Source organism: Fringilla coelebs, assembly GCF_963513975.1.
Source record: "Fringilla coelebs genome assembly, chromosome: Z".
Lineage (NCBI taxonomy): Eukaryota > Metazoa > Chordata > Aves > Passeriformes > Fringillidae > Fringilla > Fringilla coelebs.
Window position 1 is genome coordinate 48,114,970 of NC_140031.1, and position 22,463 is coordinate 48,137,432.

Consider the following 22,463-nt stretch of genomic DNA (forward strand, 5'->3'; position numbering starts at 1 on the left):
AGACAAACCTCTGTATGTCTAAATATAGATTATTAATTAATCTAAATATTTCTGTGTAATGTGCAAATGCAGAGATACCAAAGACAGCTTTTCATTGTAGAAATTTAAGTTATAAAAATAATTCTGAAGTATGATTGTGAAATACAGTATGAAAATAAAAATCAGTCACACTAATTTGATGTGATTTCTGCAAGGATGAAACTAAACTAATTTTGTCTCCTAGGCTAGTCAGTTTTTCCTCAGAAAAGAAAAATACTTAAAATGTTTTCATATGAGGAAGGAATTTAAGAGAATACAACTTAAAATATCACCTATGCTGATTCCTGTAATGATAAAAAGATACAATTTAAAAAGACACTATAGCGATTAACAAACAGATTGGTATAAAAATTATGTAAGGACTAAGACACTGGATTATAAGAGAAGAATGTTGTTTTAGAAATGGGTGATTGCTGCAAGGAAAGAGTAAACTTAATTTCTTGAATAGAACTAAGCTTAAATTTACTTTACTTTCCTTTTTGAAATCTGGGTACCCAAAGGTGAAATTGGAGCAGCAGCAACAAACACCCAAATTAAAGAGTTTGACTGTTCATATTATGGTATATTTCTCTTATTTAGTATGGGATAGCTATTTAAAACGCCATTTAAAGAACAGTTGTCATAACAGTGCTCTGCCTAGCTGTTACCAGCATCTGCTGAAAACTGCCTGCTGCTTTCAGCACAGGGTACTCAAAGCCCTGTCCTGCAGGCACAGGTGATTCCAAATGGTTCCTTGCCTTTTCTGTTATGGCTTGGCCATCAGGCAGTATGTGATGGGGAACCCTTGCCCAGACCCCACAATTGCTTGGGTAGCCTGTGAAAGCCAACAGTCAAGCGTTTGTTCTTTGCCAGCAGAGCAGCCAGCAGTTATTAAATGCACATGTCACATGAACATGGATGTGTCTTCGGCCTTCAGAAGGCTGGCACAGACAATAGACCGTATTATTCACCATGAAACTGCCCATCTTCTTGCACTGTATAATCTGGCATTGCTTTAAGTCTTGTGTTCCACTCTGAGAATGGGTGTGCTCAGTGTACTTCACAGATACCCTAGTAAATTCAGGTTTTCCTCTTGCCTCCAGCAATAGGTCACTAAAGGACAGACTTCCTTCTTCCTTAGTGAAGTGTGCTGCTCCATGTACATTCATCACTGTTTAACCCTTGATTTTCAGGTATTCAATTTTTAGTTTTTTGGGGGTTTTTTTTGTGAATAGTTGATTTTTAGGTAAATAATTTTCAGTTGGTTCAAATTAAAGAGATGAGTCATGTGGATAAGGCTCTTTTTTCAGTCTTAAGTGGGAAGATTTTTTGTTTGTCTCCTCTAATGCTCAAAGCATTTGTGTTGGTACATGTGTGAATATGTATACTAACACAAATTTCCATCTTCCCAATTCTAATTTCTTTATAGTCCCTATGGGAAAGATACCATAAAAACATAGAATGTTAAGGGTTTGGAAGGACATTAAAATAATTTTGAAGGGATTTAAAATCTAGTTCCAATCTCTGCTGCCATGAAAAGGGACACCTCCCACTAGACCAGGTGCTCAAGGCCTTATCCAACCTGGCCTAGAACACTGTAAGGGTTGGGATATCTCCAGCTTCCCTGCAGGTCCCTTTCAGGTACTGGAAGGTTGCTATGAGGTACAGTCCCAACTTTCCCAGCCTGTCTTTGTAGTGGACATGTTCCAGTTCTCTTACCAACCTCATGGCCCTCCTCTGGACTTGCTCCAATAGTTCCATGTCCTTCTTATGTTGGGGGCACCCGAACTGTGCACAGGGTCAGTGACTCCAGGTGGGTCACACAAGAGCAGAGGGGCAGAATCACCTCCTTTACTCTGTTGGCCACACTCCTTTGGTTGTAGTCTGGAATGCATTTGGCTTTCTGGGCCGCACTGCTGGCCCATGTTGAGTTTTTCATCCATTATCACCCTCAAATCTTTGTCCACAGGGCTGCTCTCAATTACGTCCCTGCCCAACCTGTGGGTGTGTCTGGGATTGCCCTGAGCCAGGTGTAGGACCTTGCACTTAGGTTTGTTGAACTTTATGAGGTTTGCATTGCCTTGCCTCTCAAGCCTGTCAAGGTCCCTCTGGATGGCATCCCTTCCCTCCAGCGTGTTTGGCTGCACGACTCATCTTGGTGTCATTGGCAAACATGCTGAGGTGCTCTTGCTCCCAGTGTCCATGTCACTGGGAGCAAGATGTTGAAGAGATCAGCACACTACCAACCCCAGCTTGTGCCTAGTGTGAAAAAACTGGTGGGAAAGGAAAATTACAGATTTTGGAAATTGTTTTAAAATGAGGATTTGAGAGCTCTGGGGTAATGTCTGGAGGAAATGTCATTGAAGAATCCATATGCCTGTCATTTGACACAGTCTAGGAAGCGAAGTCAGACAGAAGTCTTACCTTCTAAGAGTACTCTGAAAGATGATACTTTTGAAAAATCTGTTGACCACTCTGAGAGATTCAAGGAACGAGAGAGTTAACAGAACAGAGGCAATATTCCTTGAGGACTATTCTACAAAACTTTCAAGACTGCTTATTCATAGAAGTAGGAATTGTGTTATTGGTCAATAAAGGTTCCCCAGAAACTTGGAAAATTTTAAAGGTGATACTGTTTAGCTACCCATACCATCTGAGGAGTCATTGAATGTTGAGGTAAAGACCACAATGTTGTCCTTTTATCCTGGATCTTCCTTGTGTTTGTCTTCACTACCTGAAAGGAGGTTGTTGTGAGGCAGATGTTGGGGTTCTGTCCCAAGTAACAAGAGAAGACAAGAGGAAGTAGCCTCAAGTTGTGCCAGGGAGTCTTAGATTGCATATTATGGTAATTTTCTTCTCCGGAAGGGCTGCAAAGCATTAGGACAGGCTGCTCAGAGAAGTGATAAGAGTCACTAGGAGGTTTTTAAAAGATGTGTAGATGTGGCACTAAATGTTTTTATTTAGTGGTGGACTTTGCAGTGCTAGGTTAATGGTTGGTTTATCTTAGAGGTCTTTTCTAATCTAAATGATTCTATGGATCTGTAACTGTTGTCCTGTGAAAGTACATTGTGCTTCTCTATAACTGTAAAGCATTATCCCCATGAGGTGGAGGTTACTTCACCTTAAAGCTGCCAAACACACTTCTACACCAAGTGCTCTTGGAATGCCTTCACTAATTTTCCTACTTATTTTCTGTTAAGAAAATTTAGTAACAGAGACTAGAGACACCATGTGAAGTACTGTTTTTCTATTCTGGACTGTGATGTCCTGCTGTGGGAAGCAGTGTACTGGTATCCATGGTACCATCACAGCAAGCACAGAAACTATTTGTGAATGTAACAGGATTAAAACATTCTATCACATTTTCTTCTTTGGGTCTATACCAAGCAAATTTCAGAATGCATTCCAGGAGAATTATGATTTCTTTTTGTGATTGTGACCATCATGTTGACAAAATGTACCCCACTACATTCTTGGCAACTAGAAATTCTAAAGTTATAAAGACAATTTTTCTCACGGAATAAGTTCTGCAGACTGTCCAATTGACTTCAAATAACTTTTCTTTAATACAGTGTCAGAACTATGACAGAACATCCTCAGATATCAATAACTACTTGTTGCATGGGTGACATGCCTAAAAAAAGAAAACATCCTATCTGTGTGTAATTCAATATTCAAAATCCTCTTCTTTCATTTCTCCCGTTGAAGCACATTTATCATGTGAACAAGTAAATGACTGACATTTCTATGCCTGTCTGGGTTCTGTCATCTTTTAATAATTAAAAAAAATTCTATTCCTGATGAGGGAAGTAATGTTCTCCTTTGTTGGCAAAAGACTATAATATCAGTGTGCACTGGGCAGCAGGAGGGAAGATTCACTATGATCAGACTTGGTACAGTCATTGTATATATGCATACTGTGAAATAGGCAATAAAGCATGACTTAAGCTCACTCCCAGGAGGCTGCCTTCACACACTGCATGTTGAAGGCAAAGACCAAAGCAGAAAATTCTATTCTGTTGTAGTTCAGAATCTGCATGGTAAAAAAGTATTTATATTTTGTGCTATAATGTACAACATTCTGCCACAATGCCTTTCCACAACATGCTAAAGCAGAGGCTGAAACAGTCATCATCTGAGGAGTGTGATCAATTTATCTGCTGCCAGCCTTTGGTCTTGGATTGACTTACACTACTTTAGTTTTGTTAGATAAAGATAAGCCTAAAGGCAGGCTGATTTGTTGATGATGATATGAATGGGGAGAAATCTAGAAGCAGTCTACCACTTTTATTCCCGGCTGCTCTCTTTGCTGCGTCATCATTTCTTGAAGGTCTGCTGGGGCACTAAGGCAAAGGTAAAGGTGTGTATATAGTCTTATGAAACTCGGTATCTTCAGTGTGCTTGGACATGATGAAACAATGAAACTGGGAGTTCCCTCTAAAACAGATTAGTGCATGAGATATAAATTAGTTTGGGCTTTTCCATTTTGAACTCTGTATGAACACCTAGTAGATTCTGCCTGATTAAACATGATGGATGGAAAAAACACCAAAAACATTTCAGTGTACTTTGCTGGATATGAGGTATGATATAAGAGATCTTAGAGAACAGAGTGGGTATCTGAACGTTTATGCCTTTGCAGGCCATCCCTGGAAACAACAGAAACAAACCCATTCCTCTTTGGTAAGTGTTTGTATTTAGCATATTGTTCTCCTTTGAGATTGCTTTTTGGTACACTAGGACTTTGTAAACTATGTAAGGTGATTAATGGATTAATGCAGTCATACTTTGACAAGTATACATTTAACTTACTTAGGGCATGAAATGCAAGAGATGTGATGCACTGTTCCTAATGAGCATACAAGAACTGACCTGTCTGCACTGCTGTTGAAGTGACAGCTTAGACACTGGAAATAAAGGACACACAAAAAAGAAGCTTAAAAGATGGACAAGCAAGATAGCGCTGGTCTTAAGGTAAGTCTGTAGAAATAAGATTGATAAGTAGGAAACATCTCAGCAGTTCTGGTTTCTAGAGAAAACAGGAGAGTACATGAGAGTGATGTGGACTTCGAACTACTAAAGTGGCTGTTATAAAACATACCACATGTGTTTTCATATCAGTGAACTTCTGAGGAATTGGGTGTGGGAATTTGCAGCATAAATTGGTCTATATGGCTTTTTGCAGATTTTTAGGTTTTTGTACTAGGTAAGAAATGGCAAGACCTGATTTCAGTGAAAACTGAGAATTTCTTATGTCTGAAAGACTCTTCACAACTTAGAAAAAAATGGCAGAAACTTGGAATTAAGAAAATGCTTGCAATCAGTGGAATGTGTACCTTTAGCTGTGACCCAGTAAGTCCAATGCACCTGCATGTGCTGGGATACTTGCATTTCAAGTTCCTTATGGAGTTCAGATTCATATGAAGAGTGAGCATGGCAACAGTTACTGATACATCCTATTAAAATATTTATTTTCTTCCTTTATAAACATTGATGATACTAGCAAATTGAGCCAAAAGCTTCTAGGCTGACTCAGGATAACTTGATTGAGAAAATTTAATTGATAGTAATGTAATACCTTAAAAAAAGGTGTAGCTAGGTAAAAAATTAACATGATAAACACCTGCTAAAATTTCTAGAAGTCATTCCTGTTATTAGAAGCTGCAATACTTTCTTAAGGCTTACCATGTGGAAAATGCAATATAAAAGTCTAAAGACAAAACAGAAGAAATACAAGAAGCAGAAAACCATGTCTGGCAGGGGGCTGGAAACATTTTATTATCATCTCTGTCTTTGAAATAATAGTTTATATGAAACCACTGCCAAGTTTGACAGCCAGTATTTCAAAAGGTCCTGAGGCATGCCCAAGGAGCAAGCAGACTATTTTTTGGGGTGCCACTGAGACTGTGTGTACAAGCTATCTTCTCCCTGGCGCTCACAGAGGCTCTGCTCAGGCTCCTGCAATGGAACAACATGGTCTGAAGGCAAGCCTCACCTGTAGGGAGGAGGAGGAGGGAGAGCTGAGCACAATAGAGAAAGATAAGAATAGGCTGAGCAGGAAAATTAGACATTGAGACCAGAAAATGGAAGATCTAGAAAGTACAAGTGGACAGGAAATACAGATAACATCCAGAACTGGATGGACATTTGAGCTCACAGTCAATGCAGTGGCCAGAAAACAAAACAAAACAAAACAAACCAGTGGTCAAGAAGCAGATGGGAGAGCAGAGCTGAGATAAGAAAGAACCGGAGCCTGGGACTTATTATGGGAAGAGGGTAAGTTTGAGATAAGAGGAGATGGAGATTGACTGAAAAGTAAGGTTTGAGACATAAGTTGAAGAAAACAAAGACTGGAAACTAATTCAGGACAAAGAAGAATGCTGTATGCCTGTTGTATTAGTTTACACTACGTACATAGTATAATTATTTATAACTTTGTTTGGTTTGATGGCTGTGGTCTTCGAGACATTCAAGGGCTCCAGTCCTGCAGGGGAAAGTGGTAACTGCTGAGGGGCTCTTGAAGCTCCTTTAAGTTTTGTCAGTGTGGAAAAAGAGGTACAGAAGGTATGTGAAGATGACTAGGAAGATCAAGAACCTAATGTTCAAAAAATTTATCCAAATTTCATCACTTTATGAAGATTTTAATTAATACACTGGTCACAGACTCTTTTCTTATTCATTGCTTGTGTTCACTGTCATGAGGTGTAATACTGCTACTGTTCCTTTTTTACCTTATTGCCTTCAATAATGTCTTGATTACCTGTCTGATTCAAGTCTTCACATTTCATAATTCAAGAGAATTGCTACTTTCCTCTTGGACTTTCTTGTTACTTTTATTGTAACTTATACCATGAATTTACTCTTACAGCCCCTTAAAAAATTACTGAGGCATTAGGAGGGGGGCTGAGATGGAGGCAAACCAGAGTCAAAAGCATATGCTGGGTTCCTGTGATCCGGTCTCCCGATTTGAGAAAGAATTTGGCGGGGTGGAAGAAGAGCGCAGCTGGGCCCGGGCGGGGAAGCGCCTGAGCGGCGCTCAGCTCGGCCCGGCCGTCGAGGCTCCCTGGGCGGACGGCGGCCAGGGCAGAGGGGGTGCTCGCCCGCCCCGCGCAGGAAAGCCTAGCCGTGGCGGCAGCGTTCATCTGCCAGGAATGGGGACAGATAGCACCTGCCAGGAATGGGGGCAGATAGCGCCTGGCTCGCCCAGAAGCCAGGGGTAAAGGACGGCGCCCCGCCCGCCCCGCGCTGCCGCCGCGGGACAAGGATCGCGGGCCGGGCATGGCGGCGTGGCGGGAGCTGCTGCTGTCGCCGCTGGGCTCCGTGTGGCGCTGCTGGGGACGCGGCTGGCAGCCCCCGCACCGCGAGCGAGCGGACCCGCAGGTGAGGGCGGCGCGGCCGGCGGTGACCCCGCTGTCCCCAGCGCGGGCGGTGCCGTGTCCCTCCGTGTCCCTCCGTGCCCTCCTGTCCCGCCGTGTCCCGCCGAGCAGCGGAGGCTGTGAGCGATCCTGCCCGGCCTCGGCCGGCTCCAGCGGGGCAGCAGCCGCGTCGAGCGGCGGTGTGCGGCCGGCTGGGACGGAGCGCTCGGCGGCGTCCAGCGGCGCCCGCCGTGCCCTGAGGGGCGTCCGAGCCAATCCGCACCTGGCATCAGGCTCCGTCTGGAAGTCCAGACGCTTGCGGGGAGCAGATCAGTGTTAGCGGACGGCAAAGAGAAACCCTTGGCCTTCTGAGGGCTGTTTTACCAGGGATTTCGTGTTCTGGGGCCGGTGCTGTTTAGCTCCGTGTATTTCTGCAGACGGGGACTGGAGTGGTTTCGTACAAACACATAGATCTGCTTGTATTCGAGCGGCCGTGAAAGTCTTTTGGCAAGAAAAAAGACTGCCCACGCTACGGGGTAGGCAGTTTTGCCGTAGTGCTATTCCAAATAGCCATGAGGTTAGGCGCAACATGTCAGAAAAGTGCCTCCAGCTTTAGTAAATCGTCACATCTTTCTACTATGACGCTGACTGAATGTTTTTGTTTGTTTATTTGTGGTTTTGGAGGGTTTTTTTTCTGTTTGTTTTTTCTTTAAGTTTAGAGATGGAATGTTTGTGATTCAGATGTTTGGGATTTAAAAAGAGAGCTCTGCTGCTATACATAACATTATGAACCTGCATGATATTTCACACAGATCATACTGTAGCAACATTGCTATAGCAAAGTACCTTCTGAATCTTTTTCGGATATACTTGCTGATAGAAGAAATGTGTATACAGTGGAATATTCTTTATATGTCTCTTTATGAACACCCTTTTCAAAATACACAGTATCTGCTTGTGTGTAAACTAAGGAGAAATATGAGTTAGTGTTTTGAGTTGTGAACACCTGAAGTTAAACCACAAAATTCTGCTACCAAAACACTGGAGTAGCCAATTTTTAGAGGTTCATGTCTTTTGGACCTGCCAGGAGGATTGTAGTGGTACTTATAAGACTCAGTGGATACTAATATGAACCTAAAATGAGTTAAAGGAAATATCATCATAGTTTTCTTTCTCTCTGAAGCATGCTCTAAAGTTGTGAATTCAATTTACAGAGTTTTGGTAAGTTTATCTTATACCATAACAACCTTATTTAAAATAGTATCAGGCTTATATAGTAGTATTAAAACCACAATAAGCAGCAAGTAGGTTATTGTGTTTGAACCAGTTTCCTTAATTGTTTTGTGGCCTGATAAGGAAAGCATGTAGATTTCATGACTGTTTCGAGGTCAGGGTGTAGCCACAGCTCTCTTCATAGAGAGCAGGCAGGCGCCATCAGGGCACAGGGACTGCCTGGTAGTGAACGTATTGAAGTATGTTGTTTCTAGTAGTAATCAGAATCAGGAAGAAAACATAACAGTCATCCAGAACTATACCAGAAAAAGACATTTCTCTTTGAGCTTCACCGTGACTTTTTTTTTGGTTTTTAATTATGGGAACAGGGAGCAGATAATTTGTTACTTGTTACTGCTTTGCCCCTCTGCCCCTTTGTGACCCCCTAGAGAAAGGCAAACGCCATGTAGTAGCTTGAAAAGACCAGAAGGTAGGTGGGTTTGAAGTGTCTACTACTCATAAAGAAAAATATAATTTCAATAAACATGTCTGTTCAGGCATACATATGATTATGCAGTACAGACAGTACTCCAGTCTGGGCTGTGGGTAAATGATTTATCTGCCTCCATTTCAGTTTTCAAAATTGATGTTGGCACCTAAGAGCATAGATCCCTCTGGGCTAGTGAAACCTTGTGTACATGTTGATTGGTTTTGTGGAGAACTTCTTGGGCCTGGAAATGGTGGAGTGTCACTCCTTAATTCTCCCCAGGAGTTCTTGTTTGCCTCTGCATAACCACACTGGGAGGCGTCCTGAATAATAGAAAACAGGTTTTAATGGCTGTGAAGTCAGAATTGTGCTGTCTTTAAAGTGAGATTGCAGTACAGGACAGCATGTCACAGAAAAGCTGCAGCAGTATGAGGGGAAGGTGAGTCAGCACTAGGATGAATGTGACTGCTGTTACAAATAGGATGGCACAGACTGCTGTATCCCATCTACAATGTCTGACAGTGTGGCTGTAATCTTGTCTGTGGAAGAAGCTAAATGAAACTATTCCAGGAGGAAAAATCTATGTAAACTATTGCATTACTCTTCATACCTATTTTCTTACATAAACAGCTCCTTCGTCCCTTCTTTTTGTGGTTCAGATTATCTTAAATTTATTTTTTACTTAGTAGCACTATTAAGTTTAGTGAAAAGGTGGATCCCTGCATGTGTGTCCTACAGCAGGCTGATCTGTGGATTTTTCTGTGCTCTCCATGGAGGTGTTAGGTTCAAACAGGGTAATCCAATTCTTTGAAAATTGCAGCAATGAGTTTGAGACTCCTTGGATGATACACAGCACAATGAGAACCTGAGGTGGTCACAGTTTAGCAAGTTTTGGTCTTCCCTCTGTGTTCCTTTTCTATCAAATGCTGTGTAAACCTTCCTTGATTCTTGTAATACACAAACTTACTACTGTACAACAGCTACTGAACACAAGGTAAAACCTTGTGATCGCCTCCATGTGACTTGAATTACCAGTTCTTTTGCTTTACGTTCTCCTCTCTAACATTTTCCCTCAGTTTTTGAGATCGTCATACTTTCACCTCCCAGCTGAAAGGATAGAGACCCTGGTCAGAGGACATAGCTATTTAAGTCTCAAAGAAGGCAGGAAGCATTAAAGCACTTGTCTTCACCCTTTCTGTAGGATTGCCATTCCTTTGCATTCCCTGCCATAGTGCTGTTGCTGGTACATCCTGTTCTAAGTTGTACAGTACCCTCTATCCATCATGTAGGAACAGAATGAGGCATCCAAAAACAGTTTCTGAAGTTTCTTGGTGTTCTTTTTACCAGGACAGAAGCTGGGTGCTGTCATGATATACTTTGATAAATGCTAGTCAGAGAAAGGAGTTTTTAAAACCCACTGGTGATGTGACATATTGTTGTCTCAGTTTCCAAATCACAAGTCCTTTGGTTGCTAACAAAATTGTTGCTTCTGATTTTTCATAATTATTAAGTCTTAGAGATGAGAGTGGAGGTCAACCCTCTTCAGTGTTACCAGTAATGGAAATGTTTGCAGAGGAATGGTGTTGGGGCAGATGCACGCCTGTCAGCCTTCAGTGGATTCAGGTACAGTGGTCTGGAACATGGTAGGCACCATAGCTGCGCTTTGGTGTCAGCCCTGTCATGTAAGAAAATTAGTGTTTCCTCTACGGAAATGTTTTCCTAGTGAGCTTGTAGTGCTGGAGATTGCACGTGGGTGGCTGGGACTCGGTTGTATCTCTGAAGGGTTGGCAGCCTGTTGTGACTCTAGTGCTACTTTAGGCTGCATTGTCAAGGTCATGCTGTGGAAATAAATTTTTTACCAGCCTGGCTGAGGTGGGATGATCCCAGGTTTGATCAGTCCTAGTCCTATCAACCCCATAAACCAGTGCATTTGATTACCTTGTATTGATGCAATTTAACCTCCAAAGAGGCATAGCAGAACTTCTACTAGTGCATCCCAAGTGCTTATGAAATACCTCCACCTCTCTGCCTGCTGCTCAGCCAATGTTTCAGAAGGGCTGTGTGGCAGTGCTGTGCAACCTCAGCCCCCACAGTGAGCTCCTTCTGTCCATTCTCCTTACCGCACCCTCCTTCACCCTGCTCTGGCCCTTCTCCCACCACTTGTGCCACCACAGCTCGTGAGACCATCCCAACACACATGCAGGCATCCTGGTGAGCAGAGTGCTGCCAGAAGGGTGGGTGGCATTTGGAGCTGCCACTTGAGGGAGAGGAGTTGTCGTCATGGTGTAGCAGACTGGAGAGCATGCCTTGGAACATAGCCCACCTGCTGGGAGCCTGGAGCCACAGCCCAGCTTTGTGCCAGGAGGGCAGTGCTGGTGGCTGCCAAGTCGTTCTGTGCAGCCTGGCTTAAACTGCAACCACAGCTGCTCCTTTCTGCCTGGCCCCAGGGAAGCCTAAGCCTTTGGGAGTCACTTTGGCCAGTGTTGCAACCCCAAATGGATAAACAAGGGGATAAACCTGGTGAGGTGGAATACCTCTTGGATATGAGGCTGAAGGTGTAGAAAGACCTGGTGGAGAGCTTAGGGGGGTGTCCAGGTGGTCTCTGGGGCAAAGGGGAACAAAGGGGCCCTGCAGTCCCCTGCGGCTGCTCTCAGGCCGTGGGTGACCATTCCTCCAGCTAGTTTGTTGGTCTGCAATTTTGGTGGGTTGATGATGTAACTTATCTGTCATTAATAACAATTTATTATTAACTGTGAGCTGGCATGGGAAAGGAAAACTTTTTTTTGGAAGGTGATGTGGGGGGCAGAGCTGAGGAGAGAGATAAGACATGTCCAGGTGAGAAATGCAAAAGTGGGACTGACCATACCTTCAGCCTCTTTAGAAGTCACTCAAGATGTGTTTCCTCTTTCTTCGGAAAATGTGATTTCAGTTCTGTGACCTGTCCTGTAGCGTGTGCAAGGGCCACTGTATGCAGCTGTCAAGCCCAATTTTGTTACTATGTGAGACAAGCAATGGAGCAAAAATAAGAATTATGATAGACATGACAGCAGTCATATGGCTCCAGAGGTGAGCTGTGTGGATTGCTTGCATCATGGAATCATAAAAGCACAGAATAATTTGGCTTGGCATCGACCCTAAAGATCATCTAGTTCTTACCTACCTGCCACCTTCTTCTGGAACAGGTTGCCATTAAAGTGTGGCTTCCTGGGGCCTTTCATGCTTCCTCCAGCTGAATTTTGCAACCTGCATTTGCTTTTCACATTAGATAGTACAGATATATCTAACCTTTAGAGAGTCACCTCTGTAGTCAACATTAAACCCTGTGTCAGGAAAACTTAAAGCAGGCAAAAGAAAGCTCTGATATTTACTATCAGGTAATTTTTTCTCTTCCTCCTCCTGGTTTAAACTAGGTAGACCTTTGTGCTTAGTGATTTTGAATCCTTTGGTGAAGGAACACATTTGTCACAGCAATGGGTGGTTGACCTCTGTGATTGCTCAGTGCTAGGTAGGTGAGACCCAAAGAACAAGTTGATTAACTCTTGATAAGATCAAGTGCTTAACAAGTAACAAGTAACGAGAATTGCTTTTCTGTGACTGGCTTTCAAAGTGGAAATCTGAATGAGACTTGAAGCATTGTATTGACCCTCTGAATAATACATTTGAAACATCACTTTTTTATGGCTTCTTTGATTTTCACTTTCAAATTACTTAAGACAAGATCATTTAATTTGGGATACTTAACTTGCTTTGAATATTTATCATTTTCTGATTATACTGTATTAATTAATAAAAAACCACCAAATGCCTGGCTTTCTTTGGGACTGATTTCCAAAATATTGTTGGTAAGACTGGTAGGAGTGTCTATTAAAAAAATGGTGAAAATTTTGTCTCCAAAAGAGACACAGTAAAATAAGGCATGGCTATTTTTAAAGACCTATAATAATTTTCAAATATAGTTTGGATCAATTTGCCATTTCTTCCTCTATTACTAGTGCCTGCTTTTATTTCCTGCAAGTTTTAGGCATCTCTTATAATTTATTCTGCAATTTAGACTGTTTTTTATCAATTAGAATCTTTAAAATATGTATTCCTGCATCTTTACGTATGACTAACTTGTTCAATAATTCATATCTTATGCTGCCCATTGAACTGGTTTTATAAGAGATTATATACAGTATTATATTGTATATAGTGCCAAAATAGACCAAATGTCAGCTTTTAGCAAAGTGACTGCGTCAGCCATAGGCAGGTTTTTTATTATGTTTATGTGCCACAGTTTTGAAGCAGTCAGATCCAAACTGTCAGCAATCACCATGCTTCTAGAACAGTGGGTTTTGGAGTGACCTGCTTTCAGTGGAAGGCTTAGTTACGTGTTATGTCACAGAGACTTTTTGCATTTACAGTTGGGGAAACCTGTTTTTAAGCAATTCTCAGATAACTCCTGCCAGTATAAGATTTCTAGCAATGTTTTTGAGACCTGTTCCAAGGATAAAGCTGAAGAATATAAATTGTGGTTTGAGATTTCTCATGTTTATTTCTTTTACAAAAGCCTGGGATGTTAGCAGCAGTGTTGAGGTGAGGTTTTGTGTGTCCTTTCCCACCTAGCCCAGTGTCATGGGCTGTGCAGAAGGACAGGTCTGCTCAGCCCCTTCTTTTGCAAACCAGGAGTTCCTCCACCAGCACCTGCATTCTGATCTGGGTGTGCTCTTGGAGCAGCGCTCCTTGATGTGTTTTTCTAAGGCATTGCATGCTAAGGGATAGCAGAAAGGCTTACTTGATCAGTTAATAAACTTAAAAAGTTTACTAGTAGTAAACTAATTAAAGGTCTAATATTCCAGACTAAGATAAGATTTCCATCAGTTCTTTGTTCCCTGTGTCCCAGGAGTCAAGATGAGCTTTTTTCACAAGGAGGGTTTTAGTTTCAGTATTTTCTGCATTTTGTTGTCATTCAGTATACATGTTGGTATTTGTTGTGTTGTGTGGTCTACTCTGGATCAGAAGCGCCACATTGGAAAGCCCAATAAAGTCAAAGGGTTTTTGTTTTTTTGGCTAAGCTTGGGTTCAAAATAGTGGAAACAGTTTTATGAGCCTTTGATGCAAGACCCTAATCCAGAAAATCACTTAAGCATACCTACTTAGCTTTTAAGTACAGTTGATTAACTGTGAAAGAAAATGCTACAGCACTCTGTGGAGTGGAGATTGAATTAGCGTATTTTTGAAAAGCTAACACACTACTTTTGTTCTGATGAAAAAAACCCTAAAATCTCTCTTCTGAATGACTGACGAGTTATAAGAAATTCTGTTATCCTTCTCTGACTTGGGCCTGCAAGCAGAGGTGACTTCTGTTAGTGTTTGTACTGTATTTGTGAACACCTAAGAATATGTTTCCAGTGGATGAGTTTGAATTGTTTACTAGGAAATCACAGAAATTCTGCTGTGACCTGAAATTATGTACTGTCTTTAAAAGGGGAAAATAGAAAAGCTTCTCAGTGCTACTGAATCTGCAGTCTGCCTGCAAAAGCACTCTGAGATTAGCTGATAGTTGTTTTATGATTTGCCATGGTGGACAGGTGGACAGCGGAAGCGTGCAAATGAAATTATTTGCACAATATCTTTCAAATCTTAATGAATTTTAGTGATGAAAATTTTCTGATGAATTCTATTGCTTATAGTTGTGTATTTCCACAGATGTGCAAAATCTTGAACACTGGGGCAAAGAAGTAGGTAAGAAAGACTAGAAAAGCAAAAGCTGCCAATTAGTAACAGATGTACCTCTGTGTTGTAGTAATGGAGATCAGAGGAGCCATAGCATGTCTGCGTTACAGAGCCAGGTTGTTGTCCTATGACAGTGTAACCTGAACACAGGGAAACTCTAGAAGACCTGAGAGGCCATTGAAAACCTCTCATGAGTTCATATTTTACTACATGTGACCCTGGAGTTTTGCAATGTTTTTCTACCCTACGTGGATCCAGAGTGGTGGTCTTTGTTTAGCAATCAATTGTTATATTACTTCATACCATAAGCATGCATGGAGTGGGTGCTGAACCACAAAGCTCCTGCTCTGAAAAGCTTGTGTGAGAGAGCCTGTTAAGTTGGAAATCTCTTTAATGCTGGCAGTAATTTAACCAGTTGGTAATGAAGCCATGTAGAGTTTTCAGGAGTAAGGAAGGGTTCAAGATATACCAGCGTGATTAAGTCCTAAACTCTTGTGAAATAGTCTTGAGTACTAGCTTACCAGAACTCTGGCTGCATTTCAGGTATCTAATGTTACTGCAAGTGACTTGTTACATGTGAAGTTAATTTGGAAAGGGTATAAAAATTTTTAGGACACTCTGCTTGCAGTGGATTTTTGCACTACCTGTAATAAGAGGAAGTCCTTTCCCTCCTCTGATGTATTTGAATTTGAAAGGTTTGTCACAGACTGCACCATGCTGACTTCTCATGGACACCTGAAAATAGTACCTCCCTCCTTCACAGGCACTGAAAGTCAGTTTGGATCTTTCAGGTATTTCTGATTATTAACATCAAGCAAGGTTCTTTGCAGGTATGCTTGAGTATTGAGGCAATTCTATTAACCCCATGATCATCTGTTGCTTTTTTAAAGAGTGTTTGCTTTCATCTAATAATTTTGAGGGCAAGAAAAGGCCGTATAGAAGTTGTATATGATTCAATTTTTTTAATGCTTTTTTTTTTTTTGTTAATATTTTGACAAATCTGTTCAACAATGCAGAAATAGAAACCTGGCACTAGTAGTTAAGATCTTTTAGAAAACCCCAGCTCTTTGGAAGTGACATTGTGTACTGGTTTCGTTAAACAGAGAGTGCATGAAGAGCTGAAGAATGGTGCTTGACAGAACTTTTCGTCTCTTGAAGTACTGTTTTGGCTAAGGCACTGTGTTACTCTGTTATCAGTACAAATTTGTTGCAGTTTCAGTAAGCTACTTACAACTTGATTGTTCTGCCTAGTTTCCAGCATAACTGTACTTTGCCTAAATGAACTAACCTGTTATGTAAACTGGCTAGTCATGGTGTGATTTCTAATTATCTGCACCTGTCTGGAACTACAATGTGTCATTAAAAGCAATTGCTGTTATTTAGTCCGATAATTGACTGTGTTTCAATAATGGATGACATTATTCTGCACAGAGATGTGTGCCTTCTAATTTTCTTTTGTGGGGAATTGAACAGTGTCCAGAGCAGCGTGGCGTTCATTAGAAAATATGTGTATCTGTGCCTTTCACCCTAAAGGAGTCATAAGTACAGCTAAAGATACTAAAAGATTGTTGTTTTGAATTGACAGTGTAAGCTAGTTTTCCTGAGTTTGGTACTTGACCAGTGAGCAATGTTTATTGTCTGGTCTTGAAGGAGCTGAATGTTTCCTGCTGCTCTTGGTTTAGTAAAGCCAATTTCAGAGCAGGGAGAGTGTACATTAACCACCTGCTTGGCAGTGTTTATTTGTCACAATGCATCTGCAGGCTTTGGCTTCAGCAAGCCTTTGCAGGGATGGTGGTGGAGGGGTGTGTGGGCCGAGGCAGAAGAAAGCAGAAGCCAAAATTGAAGCATTCATGCATTTTTGCTGGATGGGTGGTGGTGAAATCAGTGAGGGGAGCAGCACAGCAGGGCATCACAGGGTTGTGCTGCCCTGTCCCTGGAGGCTGCGGAGCCAAGCTCTGTGCACCTGCCCAGACACCCCAGTGGGATAGTGGCACAGTCAGTCTCCTTGCAGATAGCACCCCTGCATTTTGAGGGACCTCTGTGCTAGGCTGGGTTTTTAGGTTTTGTCTGTTCTCACTGCTCAACTGAAAGAATTTTAAAGAGATGGGTGGTGCATATGTTTCCTTATATATTACGCTCTGATCTCTTTCTTTACTTCTGGAAACCTTAATTTTTGAACATTTTGACCTGACAATGTCCCTTTAATACCATATTATGCAAGGATCTCAGACATTAAAGATATTGGAAAAGTGATTAAAAGCAATTTTCTAAAAACTACTCATGTGCCTTAAATTTCAGAGCCAAACTCTTGCCACTCCATTGACTAAATCAGTCTAGAAATCTCCAAAGCCTCTTCTGTGGCAGGGAATTATAAGCAGCAAACCTAATCCTCAGACTGGTGAGAAAAGAGAAGCCAAAAGTCCCAGACACAGGTCTCAGGACTTCCTTGGAGGAAAAAGTAGGAGGAAAGCTGCAATATGAACTTGGTTTCAGGTCTTTGGTATATCAGAGCAGAAATTTGCCAGTCAGAAGGAGTGTGTAGTTGTATTTTTGTCTCCTTTAGGATTTGGTGTGAAAAGGATACACGTCGATGATGGCTGAGACATGTGTACCTTGTTGTAGTGACAGGGAATATTTTAATATTTTGTTGAAATTTAATTAAATTATGACAGTTTTGGGATATTAGTCAGAGTTTTGTGAAAGGAGATGTACATGCTACAGAAGTATTTCTGTATCAAGACCAAGAATCAGAGCTAGACTAGAAAAGTCTGCACTTCAGAAGTCTCCTCCTTCCATTTTTATATGCCTAGCCCTGAAGTCATGGATGACTGTAAAAAAGCATGAAGTTTTCAAACCCCTTTTCCTAATGATATAATCAGCCTAAAAGCCTAAGTAAGGCCTTAGATTAAGAAATTAATGTTAAGGTTCTGCTGTAAATTGTACATACTAAATGAAAATTTTACCTATAAAAATTAAGAATAATTACTTAATTATGTCCCAGAGATTTCAGAGTTCAGCATCCAGCAGTTACTGCTCCTTTCAGGGAATTTGATCCTGGTAAACCTAAAGAGAAAGGTTAAAAAATGTAAAAAAGATTCTTTGAAAAAAATCTGTGTGCCACAGCGGCTGTTCATTTTGCTGAGCTGTAACAGGCATCACTGGCACAGCACTCCAGGAGGCAGGGGAAAAAGCCCACCCTGAGTGTTGGGTCTCTGCTTTTGCATTTCACTCTGGACCTAGTTCAGCAAAATGTAACCAGAATGCAGCTGTGAAGAATAATAAAAGAAGGACTCAACCATCTCTTTCAGGTAAAATGAAAACCTTGCCTTTTTTGATACAGCTTTAGTAAGATTGCAGTTTGCTAGTCTGCTGGCAGAAGATGAATGCAATACTTAAAGCAATTTTGATTAATCCTTGCCACTTTCTCTGTTGTACATGCATTTGACAGAACATCTAAATAATTCTCATGGTGGCAATAAATTTAAATACTGATCTTCTTGGGGAATTCTGTAAAGCTTGGAGTTGAAGGGCTAGAACTGCTCAGAGCTGTAGCTTCAGCATGTAGTCTTACACACAACATGATGGGAATAGTTCTGAGTTATCTGTATACAGCCATGTTGTCATTACAGTGCAATTTTTGACATAGGTTCCAAAGTTCAGGAATGCATTTATATTTGAAATGTCTTTTTAGCCCCCCAAATCTTGGATTGAAGAGGTCTTCAGTAAAAGAGAATGTGCCCACATTATTCCCAGCTCAAAAGAACCACACAGGTAAAGCAAGGAAATTCTCTATTTTTCTGTTACATTTAAAAAGAATCCGAATAATTTTTTATGGGCATTGTGTTTGGTTTGGACGGTGTTTTTTAGTGTCTCAGTCAATGATAGCTGGTCTACAGGCTTTCATGGATCTGTTTTATATGAAACTATTTATTTGAATTAGAAACTGGCAACAATTAATCTTACTGTGCTTCTTAGATTTTTTGCTGTCAGTGTGGTAACAAAAACAAGTATGGTATCCAATTAAGAGACTGAGTTACATGGAGTTACTGCTACACCATTTTATCCCTTCCTCAGAATAATTACTGCTGCTGATCACAGTCTTCTCATACAGAGACTTCTGATCATACTGGTGTAGGGTATGACAAGAGTAACGAAGAGATCAGATCTTCAACCTGTGCTTTAGGACCGGAGGAAGCAAACATACCTTGGCATTCTGTATTTTATATTCCACTTTATTCTGTTGGAATAGTGCGCTCTATTCCACTAGAATGCCTCTAGTGGATGGTCTGGCCTAGATACATTTGGATACATCATGCTCTGAGAACGTAAACTTGTAATTTTGATCATATGGTTTTGAACACATGGGTAGTGTAGCAGATGTAAGGCAGATAACTCATCTATGAAATGCAGACCTGACGCACAGTCTGAGTTGAGAAATGCCAAACAAATCACTGAAGTTATCCAGCACATTTTCCAGGGGTTAATGGTGGAGATGACAGCCTGTTTTGTTGTTGATGAGAATTCTTTCACTGTTGAATTGATACTCTAAGAATCATGTTAAGGCCATCTTATTCTACACAAGCATGTATTAATTATCCCCTTTTCATCACAGATGTCCTGCAGGATGCCAGGTGTGCCAGAATTTAATCAGGTAAGAGTGCATAAATATATATGTACTGTTTTTATAGTGACCTAGTAATAGACAATCCTAGTCAAGGAAGCAATGACAAGAGAAATATCCTTCTTGTTTTATGGTCAGAGCAGCATTTCTAGGGATGTGCTGGAGAATGCTTGGCATAAATATAAGTAGAATAAATGGTGAGATAACCTTTGATTTATTTGCAATGGAAAATTCTACCCAAACACCTTGTGTGCATGATTTTGTTTTAATCTCCTCCTGAGGAATGAAAGGCAGAAATGTGTCTTTAAATGAGAGTAAATTTTAGCTGTATCCCAGATTATATGAAGGAGAGTGAGTCTATAGCAATAGAGAACAGTGAGAATTATGGAAAGAAAAAAGAAAATGAAGGGAGAAGAAAAAGGGTGAAAGAAATATCTCAATAATAGGTTTTTGAAAATTTTTCATCTTCTCAGCAGTGAGGATTGAGTCCCTGCTTTTGGGAAGGCAAACAACAAAAATTTCATTATTTTGGTGCTTTTAAATTGTGTTATTTTTTGGGAAATTGTATTTTGTGACCTATATTAAATAGTTGTTTTCAATCCAATGTTTGTCATCCAGATGGTATTACCAAATCATTTTGGTGCTGTGGATTTATGAGAATACATTATCAGTTATTGGAACAAAAAGTTCAACTGTCATTTGTTTTGTGTTAAAGGCATCTGATAGCTGAGGCAACAACTGGTGACTAGCAAGCTGGTGTCAAGTAGTCCCATAATCTGTGTTAACATGATTATCTGACTTCTCATTATGTTTCACATTTCATTTTGCTTCTGAGATTTACAAAAGTCATGTTTTACAAAGAGTAAATAAATTCCTTATGAAATCAGATCACTCTGAAGGGCTGATATGCAGAGTGGCGCTGGCATTGTGAGGCAACTGATTTGTGTTTCTGCCCAGAAAGTGTGAGTTCCTTCTAAGAGAATGGTCTCATGTGTATCTTGCTTTAGAGCAGAAGAACAGATATTCAAAGATTTTTGCAGGTCTTTCTGAGAGAAGAAATGCAGGAGGTGCTTCCTGCTAACCTGCAGATACTCAGCTGTATCACAACTGAGTTACATTGTCCTTCAAAATACAGTAGTCTAATTTAATCTCAATCAAGACTACAGCTGTTCTGTGGTTCTCCCCCTCTCCCCCCTCAGACCATGTTGTTTATCAGTCTGGGAAGATCAGTAGGACAAAAATTAACCTATAGAAGTGGAAAACCAAAAGATGAGCTTTCACTAAATCAGCCTCCTAGTCAAACATAGTTTAGATGCATAAATGTAAATACAACCCTAAGAGAGGGAGGAAGATAAACAGGAAATGTGCACTCCATTGGATGGATTTGTTTTTTTCTTCCACCATTCTCTGTCAAGACATCCTGTACATTTGTGTGTTTTTTATCTTGTAGTTGTTTCTTTCAGTTTTTGCTGAGCATTATCATGCTGTTTAGTTTAATATAAATCCAGTTTGTTGGTCTGTCTACGTTTGCAGAATGTGTGTGGGTGTCTAATGTACGTTTCAGTCAGCCCTTATCTAGCAAGTACATTTTCCAAATATTAACAGTTCTTGTCTTCTTGAGTATCTCAAAGTGTACAGAGAACTTTGTTCTAGGAGAATTTTTCTATTTCTAACAAGGAAAAATAATTTCCATATAATTGTTATGATTGGTTATTGTATTCATTAGATCAGCAATGAAACAGGTTTTGGGCCTCCTGAGTACTGTAGTTTTCCACAACAGTAAAAAAATCATGGGGATATACTTGATGCCTGCTGTAGTTTGACCTAATATTGTAGGCAAATAAAATTTCCTAATGATTTATTTTGTAGAGAACTTCCAAGGTTTGCGAGCAGTTTGTGAATGGAAACAGTTTGTGAATGGGTTATGCAACTAATTTTTTAATTCTAAGTAGAATTACTCCATTTAGAAGTTGATAATCAAATTTGCTTACCAGCACCTTTGTCCATGCTCCCCTGGTGAGCTGAAAGAGGTTTCTACTTACTCCTCTGTGCAGTACTTACAAAAACATCCCAGAGAGCAGTTAGAATGGACTCACTAAATGAGTATTCAGAAGTGAGGTGTCGATTTCCTGCATCCTTATACATCTGAGATGTTCTTGCATCTTGTCTGTATATCTCACCTTTAAGGCATAAGTTTTAGACATAGCTTCTAAATTGCTGTCTGGATATTGATTGTAGTCTGACTCCTGCAGTTACTTTTACTTCAGTGCCAACCCTTTGGGTTTTTCCCTGTTGCAGAAAGTGTGACTTTTCTAGTAGTCTGCTTTTATGTTTCTGATGATGTCCCTGCCTTCTCTGGTAGCTTGGTGAGTTTTTGAGGCAAAAAAGGCAAAGTCATTGCAAAGATGTTTTGTATCAATGCATATTCACATATCCATAGGATCACAGAATAAGTCAGAATGCCAGGGACATGGTCTCCAGTCTGCTCTGCCAGGGGGATCAGATGAGGATGCTTCACTCAGTTTTGTGAAACCCCCAAGGATGGAGATGACCTACCCTCCCAAGGTCCTGACTCCACTGCTGTGTTGTCCAACTGGAAAAAAGGCTGCTTCTTATTTCTAGCCTCAGACTCCATGTTTCAGCTGTGCTGCTGCCTCTCACCCTTCTGCCATACCTCACTGAAGAGCCCATCTACGTCTTCTGCATCTCATCCCATCCCATCCCATCCCACCCCATCCCATCCCATCCCATCCCATCCCATCCCATCCCATCCCATCCCATCCCATCCCATCCCATCCCATCCCATCCCATCCCATCCCATCCCATCCCATCCCATCCCATCCCATCCCATCCCATCCCATCCCATCCCATCCCATCCCATCCCATCCCATCCCATCCCATCAGTGCTGGGTGTGTTGTTGGAGCCTCTGCAGCCATATCTCATCCCAGTGGAACCATCCCTATCCAAAAGCCTCTTCTCAGTGACCAAGGGCTCCAGCTCCACCATCTGTCACCAGAACAGTCACTCTGCCCCTGAAGCCTGTCCAGTGTCTCT

General features: G+C 41.1%; 1 protein-coding gene across 1 annotated transcript in view; it reads left to right on the forward strand.

Moving 5' to 3' along the window:
* TRPM6 (transient receptor potential cation channel subfamily M member 6) overlaps positions 1–22,463 on the forward strand; it is a gene marked incomplete at its 3' end in the record, with an annotated part of 100,241 nt that overhangs the window by 9,732 nt on the left and 68,046 nt on the right. Inside the window, 2 exon segments of the mRNA XM_084224722.1 lie at positions 18,479–18,558; positions 19,400–19,438. Of these exon segments, the coding sequence (XP_084080848.1) occupies positions 18,479–18,558; positions 19,400–19,438 (119 nt within the window).